Here is a 14,262-nt window from a genome sequence, read left to right on the forward strand (position 1 = left end):
GGCTACCTTCCTTCCTGGGTCTGTTGTCGAGCAGGCCGGGAGGTAGCGCGCCCGCTGCTGGGTGATCTCAGGCAGGCAGGCAGCTGAAGAGACCCCCTCCGGGGTCTTTGGGGCCTTCCTGGGTCTGTTGTCGCACAGGCTGGGAGGTTGCGTGCCCGCCGCCGGGTGATCTCAGGCAGGCAGGCAGCTGAAGAGGAACATTTTTTCATATGTTCATTTGCTGTTTCTATTTCTTCATCTCAGAAATGTCTGTTCATGTCAGATCCCCATTTTTGGATTGGGTCTTTAAATTTGAGGGATCTGATTTTTTTCCTTATATATTCTAGATAGTAGTCCTTTGTCTGAGGAATAGCTGGCAAGTTTTTTTTCCCTACACTGTGGGTTAACTCTTGCTCTACAAAAGTAAGATAAGATCCCAGTTGTTGATTCTTTGTGATTGTTCCTATGTGATCGGTGTTTTGTTCCTAAAGTCTTTGCCCACACCAATACCTTTCAGAGTTCTACCTATTCTATCTTCTAGCAGATTTAATGTTTCTATTTTAATATTTAGATCTTTGATCCATTTCAATTTTAGTTTAGTGCATGGTGAGAAATATGGGTTTAGTTTTAGTCTTTAGCCTATGGGAAGCCAGTTTTTCCAACACCACTTATTAAAGAGGTGATCTTTCTTCCAATGAAGGTGTTTGACTCCTTTGTCAAAGATAAGTAGCTGAGTATGTTTAGAGTCATTTCTGAATCTTCTAGTCTGTTCCATTGATCCTTGGTCTGTTTTTTTTTGTTTCTTTTGCCAGTGCCGTTTTTTTTTTTTTTTTTTTTTTTTTAGACAGAGCCTCACTATGTACTTGAGACTGACCTGGAACTATGTAGCCCAGGCTGGTCTCGAACTCACAGTGATCCTCCTGCCTCAGCCTCCCGAGTGCTGGGATTACAGGCATGCACCACCATGCCCAGCTCATTAGCATGTTGTTTTTATCACAGTAGTTTTGGAGTATAATGTCAAGTTGGGAATTGTGATACCTTTGGGTTGGGGATTGCCTTACCTTTATTTCCCATAATTGCTACTGCTAGTCTACATCTTTTCTGGTTCCAAATTAATTTTAGGATTATTTTCTCTAATTCTGTGAAATAGAGAATTTGAATTTTGATTGGGATTTCATTAAATATATATTTTAGGAGTATGGCCATTTCACTATATTTTTTCTTTCTACCCAAAAGCAAGGGATATCTTTCAATTTTCTGTGCCTGCCTTGCAAGTTTAATCCCTGGTACAAAAAAAAAAAAAAAAAAAAAGGCACCATTTTCTGATATCCTCTTCAATCTCCTTTTTTCAGTGTACTGTAGTTTTCAATGTAGTGGTCTTTTACTTTCTTCATTAGATTGAGTTCTATGTATTTCCTTCTTCTTTTGGATGCTACTGTGAAAGGGATTGTTTCTCTAATTTCTCTATGAGTCTTTCATTCGTGTACAGGAACGCTATTGATTTTTGGGTGTTGACTTCATATCCAGCTATGCTACTGAATTTGGTTATTAAATCTGGAAGTCTTTTGGTGGAGTTTTTGGGGTCTTCCTTGTAGAGTAGTATCATGTCATCCACAAATAGTGGTAACTTAATTTCTTTCTTTCCTATTCCTATCCTTATTCCTTTTCTTTGTCTTGTCTATTTTTTTTTTGAGACAGGGTCTCCCTATGTAGTTTAGACTGCCCTGGAACTCACTATGTACACAGGCTGGTCTTGGACTCCCATCAATCCTCCTGCCTCAGCCTCCCAAGTTCTGGGATTACAGACGTGTACCACCACACCTGGCCTTGTCTTGTCTAATTACTCTGGCTAATGTTTACAGAACCATATTGAATAAGAGTGATGACAGTGGACATCTTTGTTCCTGATTTTAGAGCAAAAGCTTTGTTTTTGTACATTTAGTGTGATGTTGGCTATTGGTTTTTCATAGATGGCTTTTATCAAGTTAAAACCATCTATTCCAATTTTCTGTTCATGAGTTTTTCTCATGAATGGGTGTTGGACTTTGTCAAACCCTTTTTCTGCATCTATTGAGATAATCATATGGCGTTTGTCCTTGGATCTGTTAATATGTTGCGTTACATTTATTCATTTGGGTATGTTGAATTATCCATGCATCTCTGGGATGAATCCTACTTGATCATGATGTATAATCTTTTTGATAATTTGCTGCATTCTATTTGCCAGTGTCTTATTGAGGATTTTTGCATCTATGTTCACTAGGGAGATTGACCTATAGTTCTCTTTTTTGGTTGCATCCTTCTCTGGTTTTGGTAATGCTTGCTTCTAGGAATAAATTTGAGAGTATTGCTTCCCTTTCATTTCATAAAGGAGTTTGAGAAGTACTGGTATTAGGTCTTCTCTAAATTTCTTGAAGAATTCAGTAGTGAATCTGTCAGGGCCAGGGCTTTTCTTTGGTTTAATTACACCTTCAATTTCATTTACGGATACTGGTTTATTTAGAACTTTTATATCTTCTTGATTCAGCTTTGGTAATTCATATGTATCTAGGAACTTGTCCATTTCTTCTTTTTTTTTGAGACAGGGTCTCACTTTGTAGTTCAGGCTGGCCTCAAACTCACTGCGACTCTCCTAACTCAGTCTCCTGAGTGCTGGGATTACAGGTATGTGCCACCATGCCTGGCCCTCTTCTATGTTTTCTATCTTATTGGAACTTATTGGAATATAGATTTGTTTTTTTGTTTGTTTGTTTGTTTTTTTTTTTTTTGGTACCAGAGGTCAGACTCAGATCCTTGAGCTTATACGGCAGTTGTCAGAACCACTGAGCTAAATCCCTGGCCTGGAATATAGGTTCTTGAAGTAGGTACTGATAATCTTTTGGATTTCTTCAGGATCTGTTGTGATTTCACCTTTTTTATTCCCAATTCCATGATGGATTTGGTTTTTCTTCTTTTCGTTTTTTTTTGGTTGGCTAAGTTTTTTTTTTTTGGTTAAGGTTGGCTAAAGTTTTTCAATTTTATTTAATTTTTTTAAAGACCCAAGTCTTCATTGATTCTTTGTATTGTTTTATGATAGAATATTTCTCAATTTTGTACATATGCTTTTCTTTATACATTCACTACTTGATAAACACTGAAGATTTAATAGCTTATTTATTGTGAATTGTGCCACAGTAAACATGAGCATGAAGGTGTCTCTACAGTAGGCTGACTATAATTCTTTCAATACTATGCTGTTATTTGGCTGTATTAAATTGTGGCTTTACTGATAGCTTTTTGCAAACTATCAAATTTCCCATCTCATTCAATACCAGACTATAGATTGTGGGGGAGAAACTTTACAAAAGTAAAAACATGAGGCAGAGCCTTTCATCAAAGCTCAGATCTTACTGCATACCATGAATTCATACAGGTAAGAAAGCTTATCAATGTAAAAAATATAGCAAAGCCTTCAATCAAATTTCACATCTTATTCTGCACCAGAGAATGCATACTGGACAGAAATTTTACAGAGTCAAAGTGCATGGCAAACCATTTACTGAAGCTGAAATATTATTCAATACCAGAGAATTCATACTGGAATGAAACCTTACAGATGGAAAGAATGCGGCAAAGCCTTTCAAAAAAAATCTCAAATCTTGCACCAGAGGATTTGCACTAGAGAGAAAACATGCCAATGTGCAGAGTGTAGCGCAGTCTTTGTTGGAAGATCAACTCTTGCTGAGGACCAGAGAATTCATATTGGAGAGAAAAAACCTGTAAGTGTTGAGAATGTGGCAAAGATTTTACCCAGTATTTATACCTTAAAAAGCATTACAAGGCTGGAGATTTAGCTCAGTGGTTCTGCCACCTGCCTTGCCAGCACAAGGTCCTGAGTTTGATCCCTGGTTAAAAAAAAAAAAGCATTACAGAGGCTGTCGATTTAGCTCAGTGGTGCCACCACCTGCCTCAAAAGCTCAAGGTCCTGAGTTTGATCCCTGGTACAAACACACACACACACACACAGACACACAGAATGCAGCATCACAAAATTGGTGTTTGATACAAATTCTGTGAATGTGAAGGGTTTTGGACATACCTGTAACTATTTTCATGTCATCAGCAGTAGAAAATTTGTCACATAGAAAAACCCAACAAAAGTAAACAATATCAAAATGTATTTAAATGAAGTTCAGTCTCAAAATGAGAAGGCCAAGCATGGTGGAGTACACCTGTAATCCCAGCACTTGGCAGGCTGAAGCAGGAGGATTGCCATCAATTTGAGGCAAGCCTGGGGTACACAGTGAGTTCAAGGCCAGCCTGAGTTACAGAGTGACACACTGTCACTGAGAGGGTGAAGGGGGGAGGGAGGGAGACAGGGAGGAAGAGCGAGAGAGAGGGAATATAACACATACATAAAGGCAAAAGGAAGTCTTTACTCATATCTCAGTCCTTTCACATGTATGTGAAAGAATTATTACTGGAGGGAAATATAATCACAGATAATTGGGAAAATAATAACTGTTGCTTAAAAGTTAGTGGACATCAAGTTATCAAGTTGATGCAGCAAAAAACAAAAATCTTCAGATATTAAAACTGTGTAGATAACTTACCTCTGAAGTTATATAAGCTTAGTTGGGTGGGGTGATGCACACCTGAAACCTCAGCATGCAGGAGGCTGAGGCAGGAAGATTGCAGTGATTTCAAGACCAGCTTGGACTACCCAGTAAGACTGTCTCAGAAAGTGAAAACAAAACAAAAAGATGTGATGTGTGCTTATTATCAATTATTGTTATTTAACAAACTCCTTTTGGAGAACTGAAGAAAGCCAAATTCTCACAGTGGTTATTGTAGTAGAACAAGATTGCTTCCTTAGTTTCTAAATTTTATGTTTCCTCCAGAGAACATACAGTGATTTTTGAATCACTGCCTGGAGATTTTTTTTTGTAATATTAAAAAAATTTTTTTTTTGAGACAGGGTCTCACTATGTAGTTCAGACTGCCCTGGAAGTGTGTAGCCTAGGCTGGTCTCAAACTCACAGCAATCCTCCTGCCTCAGCCGTCCAAGTGCTGGGATTATAGGCGTGGGCCACTACACCCAGCTTAAAGTTTTTTAGTTAATAAAAGTCCTTGGTTCTTCCTGGGTTACAGTGTTGACTTTTGAATAACATGTTATTCTACCACACATATAAAACTTCCACTTACATAAGTTTGCTGCTAATAGATGGTAGTAACATATTGGGGAAATGAGATTTTAGTGATCTTTTCACTAAATCTTCACAGTAATCTTTTTATGAGACAAGATAATTTGGAGACAATTATTTCCATGAGCCATAATTAATTCATTTCTTGTTTTTATTGGGGTATTATGGTGGCTATACAAAAAAAAAAGCCCTTGTTTTTAATCCTTAATTATATACATTTTTTAACCATATTTTTTACATCACCCTTTTGGGGCTACAAAGCACTTACAGATCTTTGTAGTAATTTATATTAACTGATATATAAACATTGTTACCTAATAAAACCATTTTGCATAGAATTGTATAATTATCATATATGTGGGTGAATTTATGTGTGGAAATATCTCCAGAGAAAACAATGATTAAAACTAAAGTTGATTTAAAAATACTTAATATGCTTTACTACCAAATTTAAAGAGCTTTACATATCTTTTTTTTTCTTTGTTTTTTTGAGGGTCTCACTTTGTAGTGCAGGCTGACCTCGAATTTGCAGTGATCCTCCTGCCTCAGCGCTCAAGTGCTGGGATTCCAGGTGTCATTCATTCATTCACTCATTTTTCTAATACCGGGGATCGAACTCAGGTTCTTGTGCTTGATACACAGTTGAGATGCCACTGAGCTACATCCCCGGCCTACTACATATCATTTAAAAAATTCTATTCTGCCCACACTGAGTTTATTTGGCCAAGACACCATCATTCATGATTTATAACCGCTTCATGCTTAATCTGACCTTTTTCTCTTTGCCTGTTATGCATGCAAGACCTAATAAATCCTATTTTATCAGTGTTTAGGAAGCACTTTCACTTGTCTAGGCAGTTTAGTGATATTTTTTATTACTGTGGTCCAAAATTAATCTGAGTAATTTCATGGAAACTATGTTAAGACACATTGTCTTTAATTGGTATATTTTCCAATATATTATTTTTGTAAGGAGAACAGTTTTAAGTATAATTCAATTTTCTGTTGCTTTAATTTTGATTAGTGATTTTATGCAATTTAATGTATTCATTGAGGCAGTTTGTTTAGGTGCCAATAGATAAGGCTTCATAAATAATGGGGTTTTGATATTTGGGTGAAATAAAAGAACACACGGAACAGTTCTAAGTATAACAAAGGTACTCTCCGTAAAGAGGATATAGGTATCCCTGTTATGAGCTGTGCTCCATGGAAGAGAATGAGAGTCACAAGGTGCAGACAACATTCTATTAATTCTACTGTGGGGAGAGACACCGATCCCAAGGCCACCCGCATACAGGGCACTCTCAGTGTGCTAATTATCTCCAGTATGTCCGTGACTCAATTTACTGTTTAGTTACATATGTGCCATGGGTATCTTCCTCCAGTGCCTGTTAAGGTTCACTTGTCCCCTCCATGTTCTCACAGGAAAATTATTCACTGATGTGAGTAGTGCAGAATTTTTCTATTGCAAAGTTAAATTGGATTGTTGAGTTTTCTTCAACACAATAATTGTATTTATGGGGTACAGTATGATGTTTCCATGCGTTTCTACATTTTATGGTCAAATCACAGCAAGCAGCACAACTATAACCTGAAACATTATGTCTTGTGGTAAAAACAGCCAGAATTTAATTTTATTATATGACACATTATTGTATATGGTTACCCTAGTATATATTAGAACAGCAGAGCTTATTTTTCCAATCTGAATATAACTATTGCCCTCTATCTACTTTCCATTCTCTTCTCTGCCACTAGATCACTGTTTATTTTACATTTCACAGATGAGTACCAATGGTGTTTTTCTTTCCTAGCCTAACTTATTTCACTTAACATTAAGTTCTGTAACTTCACCTGTATTCCTGCATAAGATTCCATTTTTACGGCTCATTCTATATGAGTCCCATTTTCTTTGTCCATTTGTCCATTGTGAATATTTATGTTGACCCCATGTCTTGGCTACTGTAAGCAGTGCTTATTCCTTCTAGATGCTTGGACATCAGTAAAGCAATGTTCTGGGTTTGTCTGTGAATGGCTGACATGGAGGGCAGCAAATTAAGAGATGAACCTCTGCATGTTGGTGGCACCAACCAATAGGCTTGCGGCCTTGACAGAATAAAAAGGGAGAGAAGGGAGTTTCTCTATTTTGATGAGCTCCACTTTTCCTGCAAGGAAAATCCTTTTGCTGCCATTGCCTTTGCACATCAGTCTCCAATTTCTTGAGCTTTCCAATACAGACTTGATCCCATGACTCTACATTGAGCTTCCTGACCTTCAACTCTGGATTGGTGTTGCATCCGTGATGCCTTTTGCTCTACAGCTTCCATCTTCTTGGACTCAGTAGATACTGGATCTTCTGCCCCTCTGCCAGTATTCAGATGGCCCACTCCTGATCCTGTGGCCTGTTCAATCCCCTTGCTAGTTATACATATGCTTTCTACTGATTCTGTTCCTCTAGAGAACCCTAGGAAATAGATACCAGCAGTGGTTCTAGAACAGCTGGATTGTAAGGTAAAATTTCTCTAACTAGTATAATGGTTTCTGGGATTGACCCTGATTTTATGAGACTTAAGAGTTAGTTGCCATAATGTACAGTGTGCTGATGGTTTGTGGTGTGAACTGTTTAAATACCTACATATTTGACAGTACTAATTCTTGTGAGATGCAAGGAATTTAGTGATTTTTATGGACAATAATTGAGAACATTTTCAGAAGTGCAAGAAATATAGTGATGCTGGCTCGCTGTTCTTAACAAATTACAAGAAAATGAGCTCAAAGATTTACATTCCCATCTCCAGACAGAAATAAAGCCTGCTGTATGTGTTAACTAAGTAAAAACAAAAATGAGTTCCAAGTTTCAAATTCCCAGCTCTAGAGATGCTTAAATAACATAAAGGCTTCTAATGTGTCCTGAAAGAGGACCTTCTGTCCTTTTTTTTTTTTTGATACCAGAGATCCAACTCAGGTCCTTGTGCTTGCAAGGCAGGCGGTGGAACCACTGAGCTAAATCCCCAGCCCCCTTCTGCCCTTTATCTACAGGATTTATATTCCTTGGTTTACTGTTGATCAGACTATCCAAAGCTTCAGAGAATTGGGCAGGATAGAATGGATTTTCCAGGCCAAGACTAATCATCTACATTGGGAAGTACTAGAGAATTTCTAGGAGTCCAGTGGTCTGGGGCACACACTTATTCCTTCTAAGGTAAAGACCTGGTGACCATTTAATTATAATGGACCACTTCCAGCAAAGAAAGGTTAGGACTGTGTCCTTATTTAAACAGAAAACCCATGTACGGATTTGCTTTACCTGTACATAATGCTATGCCAAAATTACTATTGATAAATTTACAGAATGAGCCATCCATCATGATGGTACATTACTTCTGAACAGGAAATATGCTTCATGGCCAAAAAGTGTGGCAATGTGCTCAAGTTCATAGAACTGGTTTCACCATGTTCCCCAGCCTCCAATAGCAGCTGGATTGAGGAGTGGTGGAACAGCTGTTACATGATGCAATTATAGTACCAGCTATAAGGCAGTAACAGTAGGGAAAAGATGGCTTAAATCAGCATCCAGTATATGGTGGTGTTTTTTCTTTTTTTGAGACAGGCTCTCACTATGTAGTTGAGACTGATCTGGAACTCACTATGCAGCCCAGGCTGGTCTCAAACTCACAGCGATTCTCCTGCCTCAGCCTCCTGAGGGCTGGGATTACAGGTGTGTGCCATCACGCCTGGCTGGTGTTATTTCTTTTATAGCCAGGATTCATGGGTCCAGAAATCAAGGGGTGAACCCTAGATTTCTCTAGATTTTGTTCAGTGACCTGCTGCACCTCTGTGAAAATTTTCTAGGAGTCATTGTAAGATCTATACATTTACAGAAGAGTGAAACCAATTCTTAGAGACACAATTCTGTCTTGACAGAATATGGAAGGGAGAAAATCCATTAGCCCTAATGGATCATCAGAACCCATACACTGTCACTGATGACTACAACAATACCTACTACATACTCGAGGAATCCTTGCATTCATTTTACCCCAGAATTCACTAGTCAGAGAGAGTAAATGTCACAACTGGATGCAGAGGTGGCTGAGGAAGCAACATATTTCTTCCCAATTCTGACTTTGGGAGGGTAGCCTGTTTGTCCTGCACTCAGTTATCTTGCTATACTCTATAAACCACAGCAATTTGGGGAATACTGCCTACTGGGGCAGGACAGCACTGCTTGGAATAGTATCTTCTGAAGGATGACTGCCAACGCATCACATACGTTTCTGCTTGCCTGATATTTCTCCTATGGCAAGGTGCACTTATTCATGGAGTACTTACTCCTGAATTTAAAGCTATCAAGAAAATCACAGATGTTAAAGAGAAACAGACTTGGACAGTGTTAAAGGCAGCAAAGACTAATTTTACTCGTAGTATTGCCAGAGACTTCAGCTTAGATCTCAGCCCAGATATGCATACAGAAAACTAAACATTGAAATTTAAAATCCAGCCAGGTATGGTGGCGCACACCTGTAATCCCTGCACTTGGGAGGCTGAGGCAGGAGGATCACTGCGAGTTTGGGACCAGCCTGGGCTACATAGTGAGTTCCAGAGCAGTCTGAACTACATAGACCCTGTCTCAAAAAAACCAAAAACCAACCAAAAAAACAAAAAACAACAACAAAAAAAAGAAAAGAAAAGAAAAGAAATTTAAAATCCAACAAGTAGAATGAGAGGTCAGTGGCTGGACAACTTCTTAGAGGAGACCTCAAGTTCAAGGTGTCCTTCTACTCTGAACAGAAGTTTCCAACAAAGGCTTTGCCACTTTCTATATTTGTAGCTTCTCACCAGTATGAAAACTGTGGCTGAAGAAGCCTGGAGCTTTGATCAGAGACTTTCCCACATTCTTCCCATTTGTAGGATCCCTTCCTGGTATGAACTCTCTGGTGTTGAGCAAGGCTTGACCTTTGATTAAAAGCTTTGCCACATTCTGTGCATTTGTAGGGTTTCTCACCAGTATGAACTCTCTGGTGTTGAATAAGCCTAGATCTTCGATCAAAGGCTTTGCCACATTCTGCACATGTGTAGGGTTTTCTGCCAGTGTGAACTCTGTGGTGTTGAGTAAGGCTTGAGTTTTGGTCAAAAGTTTTGCCACATTCTGCACATCTGTAGGGTTTCTCCCCAGTGTGAACTCTCTGATGTTGAAGAAGTCTGGAGGTTCGATCAAAGGTTTTCCCACACTCTTCACATCTGTAGGGTTTCCCCCCAGTATGAGTTCTTTGGTGCTGCGTAAGGCTTGAGCTTCCAACAAAGGCTTTGTCGCATTTCTCACACTTGTACGGTCTCTCGCCAGTATGGAGTCTCTCATGTTGAATAAGCCTAGACCTCCGATCAAAGGCTTTGCCACATTCTGCACATTTGTAGGGTTTCTCGCCAGTGTGAACTCTCTGATGATCAGTAAGGCTTGAGCTTCCAACAAAGGCTTTGCCACATTCTGCACACTTGTAGGGTTTCTCACCAGTATGAACTCTCTGGTGTTGAGTAAGTCTGGATCTCTGATCAAAAGCTTTGCCACATTCTTCACATCTGTAGGGTTTCTCACCAGTATGAACTCTCTGGTGTTTAATAAATATGGATCTCCGACCAAAGGCGTTGCCACATTCTGCACATTTATAGGGCTTCTCACCAGTATAAATTCTCTGGTGTTGAGTAAGGCTTGAGCTTTCAACAAAGGCTTTGCCACACTCTTTACACTTGTAGGGCTTTTCTCCAGTGTGAATTCTCTGGTGTCGAGTGAGGTGTGAGGACACTCTAAAGGCCTTGCCACATTCTTCACACTTATATGGTTTCTCTCCTGTGTGTATTCTCTGGTGTTCAATAAAATTTGAGCAGAGACGAAAGGCTCTGCCACATTCTTTACACTTGTAGGGCTTTTCTCCAGTATGAACCCTCTGGTGTTCAGTAAGTCTGGAGCTTCCAACAAAGGCCTTGCCACATACATCACATTTGTAGGGTGTCTCGCCGGTGTGGAGTCTTTGGTGTTTAGTAAGTCTGCAACCTCGGTTAAAGGTTTTGCCACATTCCTCACATTTGTAGGGTTTCTCACTGACGTGCACTATCATATGTTTTGTAAGGGATGAGCTCCTACTGAAGGCTTTGCCACATTCTTTACACTTGTGGGGTGTCTTGACAGTGTCGATTTTTTGATGTTCAATATAGTTTGGATGAGACTTCACAACAGCTAAGACCAAAGGAAAGTGATTATTACATTAAGTGATGATCATACTATCCTATACAGTCCAGTGAGGTAGGAGAGACTCTAAAGTCTAAGATGAGATACAGGCAAACCTTTTCAATGGGAAAATGACACACAAATGTAGAGAAGACACATAACAAAATAGGTTTGAGAGGCTTCATAAATTTCTAGTTCAATGGATTATCATTCAACCATACAGATTGGGACAAATTACTGTTCTGAATTTTTCAACTTTTCTTATTTATATAAGTTATACACTGAATAAACATGATGATTCAAAGTACATATCATATATATATATATATATATACCTAGTTAATTAGCCCAACTAATTTATATAAGCATTATTTTATATAATTATCATCTTATGTTGCAACAGTCCTTACATTGTGTAGCATTTTACACTTGATCTTAGCCAAAAGGCCGAGAAGCAATTTTGTGTAGCATTTTAAAAGAACATAATATATAAACTATAATCACCATGCTATACAGTGCATTTCCTGGACTTCCTATGGTAAGTTAACTAAAATTCTGTTGCTTTCCATCAATACCATCCCAACCCATCACCTAGCCACTCATGTATTTGAAATCAATTTTTGACCCTCCACATTTTAATAAGATGCCACAGTAACTGTTTTATTTCACTCACTAAAATCACTGCATGACTGCCCACATTGAATGACACAGCAAGGTTTTCATATCAAGTTTGTATTCATTCCGGTATTGATGGGAATTAGATTGTGCAGAAACCCAGCTTGTCCGTGCTGGACAAGCTATAAAATATTATTGAATTGGCTTATCAATTGGCTGTTGACTAAACCGTGAGTCTGTCCTAGGCCTATGTGACTTGCTAGATGAGCCTTCGGCTGGCAATGGAAACAGAACTCCCTACGCCAACAGTCAATCGAGATCTCAATGAGCAGTGATACTGTGGTGCCTCTGAAAGCAAAATAACAAGACTATGACTCTTGTGCAGCCATTCTCCCAGCACAAACTTAGCTGAGAAAACAAGCAGGTTACTTGTTAATTATGATGTGTCTTTTGCAGGAACACAGCAGATGAAAAGTTCACCAACCAGCACATCAGAGTGACTTCAGTGAGCACTGAATGGGGAAACCCTGCAGGCCTTGGGAAGTGGCAAACTAACATACCATCCTGATGAGGACCTTGATCTGAGTGCTGAGAGATCTGTGGCCCATGGCTGTGCGAGCCAGCAAGGTCTATGAGCAGCAGGGGAAAGAAGAGACCATACAGCCCCCAAACACTGGAAGTGCTGTGCCCCTCAACCCACCGCCTGCATGCAGAACCCTAAACATCTGCTATGGGACACCAGGGGCCACTGAGTTTGCCGGGTGGAGAGTGATGCTGTGGGGGAGAGTGAGTGAAGGAGGACCGTGGCAGAGACAGAATGTCGGTCTGAGCAGACAGTGGGGCAGCAAGAAAAGTTACAGAGGCAACCGCAGGATTTGCCAGGCAGGGAAAGAAGTGGGGACCAACGAGGCCTTAGCAGAAGTCAGGGAAGGAGTGGAACTTGGCCAATTGCACTGTGCCCTTCCTTTCCTTTCTTTTTCTTCTCTTTTGTTTTTTGGCACCAGGGATTGAATTCAGGACCTTGCGCTTGCCAGGCAGGCAGTGGAACCACTGAGCTAACTCCCCAGCCCATCCTCCCTTTCCTGCATGAACAGGACCTGGGGCCAAAGGCACAGGCTTACAGTAAGCTGCTCCCAGGAGGGGGGCCCAGTGGGCCTGCCTTTCTGCTCGTAGATGGGAGACTGACAAAGGCACCGGGGCGGGTAGCAAATGTGTTCGTGTCCGAGGCCTGGGAATGAACTCAGGCCGCACTACAGACGTGACTTCGAGGATGCTTTGGTTTTGTATTTTTGCAACCCATGAGTTTCCTTTGTGTTTGTGTTCAGTTTTTTCTCACTCCTCTTTATCTACTTTCCTCCTCTCTTTTTTTGGTACCAGGGATTGAAATCGGGACCTTGTGCTTGCAAGGCAGGTGGTGGATCCACCGAGCTAAATCCCTTTAATTTTCCTCTTTCCTCCCTCCATTCATTATGCACACGCACGCACGTGCACACACACACACACACACACACACACACACACACAATATGCGGTGCCTGTATATGTGCAATGGAGAGTAAGAATTAATGTGCTTTAAGTTACATATTACCTTCCATGGGCAAGTCAGAGTAGCTCTCACCAAAACTGCACAAAGGCTCCAAACATAAGCTAACTTCACAACCTGACATTCTCACAGCGCCCTCAATCTCCAGGTACACCTTCCTCTGTGTCCCTTTATCTCCTTCCACAAGTACTCTTTCAAACCTCAACACCAGCCCTTCACTTCAGCTATAAAAAGAATCCCAGCACAGTCTGATCGCCCAGCTACTTCTCATCTATTGACATTTCTCTTCTCTCCTTTAATTACTTTCAAACTTCCTTTTCCTTTTCCTTTCCCCTCTCCATCCACATCCCAGCCTACCTGTTAGTAGCAGTATACTACAGTCTAGCTGGGGCAGTAGTAAAAGGTTAAAATTGTTAAAACAGCTTCTTACTCATGATTATATATGGTTGGATATATCTGACACTGATATAATCGGTAGGGATTGGGTCTGATACTATTAAAATGAGTAGGTTCAGAGATAGATAAATACCAAAATGTAATCAAAGCCAAGACTATCACTGGAATTTAGATATCAACTAAAGAGATCTCCAAACTGGCAACAAAGTTGTCTATTCTAATTAATCCTGAACCCTCAGCACAATAAAAGGAGGCAACAAGGCAATAAAACATACCCCAAACTCCCAGCTCCCCCAAAACTACACCAAAGGGATTCAATGGGG

At 40.0% G+C, this 14,262-nt stretch overlaps 1 protein-coding gene across 4 annotated transcripts in view; it reads right to left on the bottom strand.

The window, feature by feature from the left end:
* Positions 1-9,807: 9,807 nt before the first annotated feature.
* The window catches only part of LOC104857636 (zinc finger protein 420), a 55,559-nt gene continuing 51,104 nt past the window's right edge, over positions 9,808-14,262 (bottom strand). For 3 of the 4 annotated variants that reach the window (XM_019206591.2, XM_033759285.1, XM_010617674.2), the window contains one exon: positions 9,808-11,394. In XM_019206591.2, the coding sequence (XP_019062136.1) occupies positions 9,998-11,394 (1,397 nt within the window). In that variant the 3' untranslated portion in view covers positions 9,808-9,997. The remainder of the gene's footprint in view (positions 11,395-14,262) is intronic. The other variant, XM_033759286.1, reaches the window with a different exon arrangement.

Source organism: Fukomys damarensis, unplaced genomic scaffold, assembly GCF_012274545.1.
Source record: "Fukomys damarensis isolate Sample0158 unplaced genomic scaffold, DMR_v1.0_HiC HiC_scaffold_37, whole genome shotgun sequence".
Taxonomy (NCBI): domain Eukaryota; kingdom Metazoa; phylum Chordata; class Mammalia; order Rodentia; family Bathyergidae; genus Fukomys; species Fukomys damarensis.